The 7708-nt window shown below is 42.5% G+C and overlaps 1 protein-coding gene across 1 annotated transcript in view; it reads left to right on the top strand.

The window, feature by feature from the left end:
- Window positions 1-992: 992 nt before the first annotated feature.
- Window positions 993-7708, top strand: part of rps6ka5 (ribosomal protein S6 kinase, polypeptide 5) — a 56097-nt gene continuing 49381 nt past the window's right edge. The window contains exon 1 of the mRNA XM_015351143.2: window positions 993-1250. Within this exon, the coding sequence (XP_015206629.2) occupies window positions 1193-1250 (58 nt within the window). The 5' untranslated portion in view covers window positions 993-1192. The remainder of the gene's footprint in view (window positions 1251-7708) is intronic.

Below are 7708 nucleotides of genomic sequence, written 5' to 3'. Positions count from 1 at the left end.
AGCAATTACAATTTAGTACAATTACATACATTTAGTAAATAATAGCTCACTGTGCTTACAGATGCACTGTAAGTTTTGAGATCACACCTTGAATGCTGTCAAGATACACGTTAGGACTGAGTTGTACCCTCTACTACTAAATGTGGGATGAATAGCATCTCTGATTTTGGGGGCGTCTCGTATAATTTCGAAGGAGTCCATCCAAAGAAACAAACTAGTACGTCCGACTGAAAAGTCTATGGCGTTATTAGCAGATCAAGAGCAGCTGGTTAGTTAGCACTTCAGGGTTGTCAGTTCAAGTTATGTTATATATATATATGTGTTAATACTATTCAGCAGAAAATAAAATGGCACTCTTAATAATTAAATACATAATTTTAAAAATAATTTTTACTGAAAGTAAATCATTTACTGTAAATTTGTGGTATAGTTTTTGAATATGGTAAACTGCTACTAGCGTCATGACATAATTAACAATTATTTTTCACAAGGAATCAAGCGCTTGAATTAGTCGTTGGTGACGTTTTGTTTCAGAAATTCAAGAACTCTTCCGATTCGAGGTGTCCGTTCATAGCCTAATGGCTGTTCAACCATTAATGTCTACTGTATGTGCCTACGCCTAAAAGGTCGTTAATGCAATTGCATTGTTGACGTGCGCTTTCATGTGGGAAGGAATGCAACAGTATACCCGCCCGTATGATTACGGAAGTGTCCTGAGGAATTCACACATCCCACCGTGGCAACATAAGTACAGGACAGAGGCGACCTGCACTGCTGAGGGCTGGAGGGCGAGCGCTTTGAGTGTCATTGAGGGCGTCCAATCCGGCGACTAGTTGTCAAGGGATGGCCCAATCAGAGTAGAGCAAAGACGCGGGGTAGTTTATTTTTAAGGAGGGGTTTTCTCGTACGAGGTACGTGTTTGACAGCAAAATCGGCCAATTGCTGGTTCTCCCTTTGCCTAGCAACTCCAATCTCTGCAGTAGGTGGGCGGAGCGTGGCTTGGTTGTACGAGATAGTGCAGTTGTAGTAGTAGACCTGCCCAGTCGTAGAGAATTAGTGAGATATTTACTGTTTAGTACTTTCACTTCGTATATCTTATATATCCGTTCATTCAGACGGATTTGCACTCGGAAGTGGGGTTTCACGGTTTATTTTATCTAGGCGCCGGCGTGTTTGGAACGTGTTGCCTGCGATGGAGGGTTCGTCGGGAGAAGGTGACCTGTTTACAGTGAAACATGAGCTGAAAAATGGTAAGTTCTGAGTTTCTCTCCAACCCCAAAACGTCGGCGGTTAATTATGTTGGCAGTGACCCGTGCGTGAGCATCCGTCTCTTTGAATGGTAACGCTTCTGAAACTGTAGAGAGTAGCTATAGCTATGCGGTGCAGGTTGGCGAATACACATCGATGGAGGTGTTATGAGTTGGAGGAGGAGTGGGTATTTCACTATAAAATGATAAGAAATTAATCAAAAGGCTGTTGCAATGAGTAAACTCGTAATATTCCTATATTTCTATAGTTACTGGTAGAAGTTCACTGAGCGATCGAGCGCTGCGAAGCGATGTGCATTCGCGGACTGTTCAGTGAGCGCAGCGGTGCAAGCGCTGTCTGGCAGAGAATCGTCTTGACTTTTTCTGCTCCGGGCCTTCGTGTGAAGGGATTTCTACGAGAAGTGTTTCATGGACGATCTCTTGCTCCCCCCACCGCCCGTCATCCCCGACTTTGCCTGGTGAGGTTTGCCGGCTGCGGAGGTGATGTATCCCGAGATAAGATGGGTATCGCACACATGGACACAGTGCAGGTCTCAGTTCAGAGAAAACATCGCGGAAACATTTGACAAGTAAAGACCCATAATCAGACGGCGAAGAGGGTTCCGATTCATCTGGTGGGAAGTTACTGTCTGAGGGGTGTCGTGGGTTAGTCGAAACAGTCCTAGGTGTATGCAACAGTAACTTTCCAGCCTTGCGCTCCGGTATGCAACTTTTCTGTCGTTTTGTTAAAGGCGAGCAACTGACTTGCTTCCCCTGCTGTAGGTGTTGCAAATCATTAACAATCAATCAGTCTTATATTTGGTCGAGGGCTCTTCGCTTCAGGAAGTTGCAATATAACCCATAAGGCAGGAGTTCGATTTTGTGTTCCTCTGCAGATGAGGTTTTGCCTGTCTGTGGAGAAAACCCATCATGGAAGTGTGGTACGAACGATCTTTGCTTTTTCTCTGCCGGCTCAAATCTTGCGCAACACTCTATACCGAACTAAAGTTAGGAGGAAATATGACGCAGTAAAAGATGGACCGAAAGTCTTATCCATTCGAATCTGAAAATCCGGGATCGGGGGAAAGCTGTCTGTCGTCCTGGGAATAAGGCAGGGAAATATGCGTTATCAGGTGATAGGAGACGCAGCACCTGTCTGATGAATAGAAAGCAGCGCGCATTGCGTGCCGCTCAGGTTAGTGGAAGACACGCATAGCAGTTAAAGGAGAAGTGGGAATATCTGTGCAAAGAAAATGGCTTCCTTTGGTCATTGGCTGCTTGTGACTGTTTCATTAGTTCTGTGGCTCTGATCTGTTGAAGGATGATCCTTTCTGTTTTCTGGGTGCTTTACCCGTCTGATAGTGAAAATCTTGAGGTCACGTCTACCAACACGAGTTCAGTCCAAAATGTAGTCTTGAATCGCACAGCTCTTGTTTCAATTCAGTGCATCATCTGACCCATTTTAATGCTAAAAGCGTCTCTGAAGGAGAAATCTATATTGCAACCTAGAAAAGTAGCTCCTCACTAACTATGCTGTGACTGTAACACCTGGATGGAAATGGATTTCTTCCCTGGTTTTGTTTCACGGCCGCCATATATCCCCTGAGAAGCCTGCTAATGTCAGTATTAACAATATGTGTGGATACAGCTGAGTGATTCTGCTGGTGGATATTATAGTTCTTTTTAAAATTGTTGCTGTTTTTTTTAATGCTGAGTGAAGGAGACTAAGTTAGAGATGGAAAAAGATCAAACGCACTGCTTCTCCATGTGGTGTGCAAGCAGAACTTGTTGGCTGCAGGCTCTGGTGCTTCAGCAAGAAGAATTCGGTGGAGAGTGTGGCAGCGGGGGGTTTAATTATTTGTTGCACTTATATTGCGCTGTTCAAGGATCCAAATTCACTTTGCATAGAGGAGGGGGCCCATCCCACCTCCTCTCGCCCCATCCCTCAATGAACAGTGTCTCTGGATGTTTAATAACCAAGCAATCAGGACGTCGGATTACTGTCTTGTATGAAGGATGGAAACTCCTACTGCACAGTTACCATACTGGGACATCACATCCTTTTCAATCACAGCTTATCTGCTTCAGGGTTATGAGGGAGCCTGAGACTATCCTGGCATGAGATGGGATGCCAGTCCATCACAAGGCACACAGACACTGCCAAGCACACACTCGCACCAGGGGCCCAGTTTTCCTAGAAGCCAGTTAGGTGAGCAGTATGTCTTTGGACTGTGGGAGGACCCAGAGGAAGCCCACATGAACATGGGGAGAACATACAAGCTCCACACAGATAGCATTCTTGGAATTGAAGCCAGGGCCAAGCAGTGCTAACTGCTGTGCCACCATGCTGCTATTAAATTGACTATTTGGATTGGAAATTTGGTTCAGAGATAAAAGTGCCAACTACTGGTCCTTCAGCGCCATTCCTGGTTTTCCTTGGACTGACCAAACCCAAACTAGCTTAAAGTTAAAAAAAAACATGGTCCAAATATGAGATCCTAGGTTGCTGGAGCCAAGGATCCCCTGTTAAGGGTTCTTAGCATAAAAGGAGAAACATGGAGAAATCCTACTGGGTTCTAGGGAAAAATACTTTTGCTTTTTTAATCTTTTAATTATCCCAAAGTACTCCTTCAGGAATAAGCTCCTTGTAGGGTTCCTGAAGAGGTTCTGTACAGATTCCTACAAACTCAGTCCTCCTTCATGAATCAGTGGCTCTTCCTGAGGGATGATTGAATTTAATCCTTTGGGATTTTTGAGTTGCAGTACAGGATTGGGAAGAAATCTTAACCTATGCAGGTTTAGGAGCTGCATTTTGAAACAGCTTTATTCATTGTAAAAGAAACGGAAGTTGACAGTGACCAGAAAAAGTGTCATAGTTCCAAGAGGCATTCTTATGTTATTTTTTCAACTAAAGGTGTACTTAAAACAGCAGGAGCTTTAAAGTAGAGTACGTTCAAAACTGTTTTTACTTGGCGAATTGCTGGAGACAGAGCAGAGACATTCCTGATTTATATATATGTGTTTTTACATCGTCACATCACTGGTTATGCAGTTATGCAAGACAGTTTATAATCGCCTGTCCCTCTTCATTTAGGAGTTGAATGGGAGCATTATTAATTTTGCTATTTTTATGCCCCTGTGGTTAGGCAGAGACATGCTAACACTCCCTCAATAGCCAAACGGTAAATCTTTTAACCAGTTTTGTTTTGATACATGGAGAATTTTGCAAACATACGTCTCCTCTAGTTTTGATCAAGATCTGTTGACAAAACACTTCTGTATTGTGTGCTCTGTGTGCCCTTTGTGTGTGAATAGCATTCCAGTTTTACTTCCAAGAACTGCTGTTGACAGATTGTGCTGCCCCAGCACATATTTTGTGTGGATCTCTCTAATTATAGATGAAAAGGGGGCAGCTGCGATAAGAGTAGTGTGAAGGTCTGTGTCGATTTCAATTTTCACAGGAAGAGGGCTAGGAATAGGTCTTTTTTTATCAGTAACCAAATATCAGGAAAATACTCCTGTTAATGGTTTGTTAAATGATAAAGTGGGACACTTAACTACCATACTTACAACACCTGGAGGGCACACGGTATTTTTGTTTTTCCACTTCTAGCCTGTAATCTCCCATTCCTCTGTGAGATACACACTGCAGCTGGTCTTTTTTCATGTGTAACCAATCAAGTGCTAATTGAATTAATGGAATCCGAAAGGGATTTTCAGCCAGGTCTTGGCTGGTCGAAGCAGGAGTTGAGCCAGTGAGAGTTGGGAATTTCGAAATCTATCCTGAATATCTTTTTTTTTTTACCTGTTGGTCATGCTCATCTCTTGTACTCGGAAACCTGATACGGTCAAGATTCTCATGGGTCTTTTGTCAAATGCAGGAGATGTCACTGTGTTAAAGGAAACTAATAATAATAATAATAATAATAATAAGAAGAAGAATTTTTACACTTATGCAGCATTTTGCTGGACATCAGATTGTGATGAAACATTGAACAAAGAGTCCAGCATGCTCTACACCTCCTTTGATCTTCCCAGTGAATCCGAGACGGGTGCAATCAGACAGCAGTTGTTTTTCTTCAGCGTGTCAGGCAAACTGCCATTTGCGCGGGAGACGATAAATGGCGGCCATTCTTGAGAGCATGAGGAGCTTTGTTTGCCTCTTCAGTGTAAACATTCTGAACTCAGCGGAGGCATGCTGTGCGGGTACTTCCAGCCTGGTCACGCGTTTACAAGTCTGCGAGTCGACAGCTTGGCTCATCGAGACTTATTTATCGGGTTGTCTAACACAGAGCTTCTATGAAGACTCATTAAGTCTAAATCTCAACGTGGTGCTGTTGCTTCTGTCCCGTTCTTTCTTGTTGGATCAGTAAGAATGGCAAAGATATAAGTATTTGCTATGACATTTTTAAAGAATTCCCAAGTTTGTTTCTGATGCGAAGCTTAACTTGGAGAATGAACTCTGAAGGGCCAGTTGCACCTCTCTGATTGTGGGTGAATGTAAATACGCTCGTAGGCAAACACCGACTGGTCCTAGGCCAGGATCTCATTCAGTCAGATGACGTGCCGAGCCTTGCACGTGTGTGGCAGTCGTGCTTTCCCGTGAGAGTGCGACGCACTGAAAGTGCAGAGGAGGAGGCGGAGCTCTGCGCTGAGACAGAGTGTTTGGCCTCAGTCGAGCTGGCCTGCGAAATGAAACATTGCAAAAGCAGTTCCTCACTTTACATGCCAGTATATCTGTGAAAAAAATAAAATTGTGTTTGGTAAATGCTGGTACAGTTAAAGTAGGCTATTCACAATGCACAGCATTCATTTTTTGAGGTGTAAAGAAGGATGACTTTGAAACTATCAGGATTTAAAGCCTCTCAGTTAACATTTTGGTATCAGAGAGGCTTACAATTAGAGTTCAGATGACAATACCATGACTTTAGGAAAAGGGTTTTCTACAGCTGAACTGGCTTGAAAGTGCTGATCAAAACTAGATCTCTTAAGCAAATCTGTTTCGCAAATGAATTTTCCCTGCGTCCTTCATTTCTCTCTATCTTTTCTAGGAACTTACATGTCTTCGTGTCCTCTTCTTGAAAAGGTCTAATAATGCGCTTGGTTCCCAGGTTGGTCATTATCTTGTTAAGCATGTCACAAAAGTTAACAGACAGCACCAGCAGTTAATGCTTTAATTGAGCTTGGGCTGTCAGGAGACATCCTCAAAATATCTGATATTTGTATTGCAGTGCAATGAATATTGATTTTCAGTAAATGTATGTTTGCTGAAAAAAGGCCAAAAAGGATTTGGTGATAAACTCTCCTGTGGAGTAGCTCTTCACTGTCTTAAAGCCAAAAAATAAAAAAAAGCTCGAAAAGTAGAACAAACTCTAGTTTTGCAGATGGTTCATTGCTGATTTATCCAGATGGCACTGCTGTAAAGTGTTCAAGGTTACTGACGGGGGGCAGATGGGGAGCGAAACTTGTTTGTTAATTTTATTGTGTTTAAAGAGTTTCATAGGCCACCCTTAAACCAGCATGCTCCAGTGTGCCATACTCCGGCCCCGAGGGCGCCTCCCCGAGCTCCGATGAGTTGGCAGTACTTCAGTCTGGTCCTGCAGCATCACAGATCCCTTCTCTAGTATTGCAAACTTTGTTGATCTGCCTCTAGAACAGAATTTTCCAAACCTGGCCCTGGGGAACTTCCCAGTAGTAGGTTTTCTGGATATATTTATATTCAACCAGCTGTAACTTAATCTTCAGAAGTGGGTGGCTCAACACTGTTGGAGGAGGGAAGGGATAAAATTGGTCTAGTTAGAGCAATTGAGTCCTGATTTAATGTTCTCACAAATATATTTTTGAATGTAAGAATTGAAAGAGGCACTTTTCAAAAGAGGTGTTGTGTGGGTGAACTAGACTGGGAGAAAAGTGCTGAAATTGTCCATTAAATATAATACAAATACAAATGTAATACCATGCTGCCCAAACTGCATACTGTGGAATCAGAAGATCATGATTCCAGCTCTAAACCAAATATTAAACATGTTCACTGAACCGAGCTCACACCTCCCACTGAAATGGTAGTCAAAAAAGTGAAGTTGGGTGTGTCTCATTAAAATTGCAGTCTATGTTTTAAACAAATATTAGCCTATTTCTTGCAGTAATGATGTTGCTTATTTTATAATAATGTGGTATGCTGCAAAATGTTTGGGGTGTTAAAATTGTGCCCCGAGCTGAAACAGTTCGGCTTAATGAACTGACAGCATGGTTAGCCTTAAAAAAACACGTTTCAAATTATCAGCAGGTCGAGAGCTAAGGAAAGGGTTAAGCCGGTCCAAGAATAAAGAAAATTACTTCAGCTGGTTAATGAGAATTCAATGTGAACCAGTTTTAGATTATTTATATGAGAATTTAGTGTTTCAAAAGCGGCTTTTTGGAAGCTTTCACTGTCATTACTACTGGAGATGAGAAATTGAAAA

This window comes from Lepisosteus oculatus, chromosome 8, assembly GCF_040954835.1.
Source record: "Lepisosteus oculatus isolate fLepOcu1 chromosome 8, fLepOcu1.hap2, whole genome shotgun sequence".
NCBI lineage: Eukaryota > Metazoa > Chordata > Actinopteri > Semionotiformes > Lepisosteidae > Lepisosteus > Lepisosteus oculatus.
The sequence above is the reverse complement of the archived record's forward strand: the minus strand, read 5'-3'. Positions and strand labels throughout refer to the sequence as shown.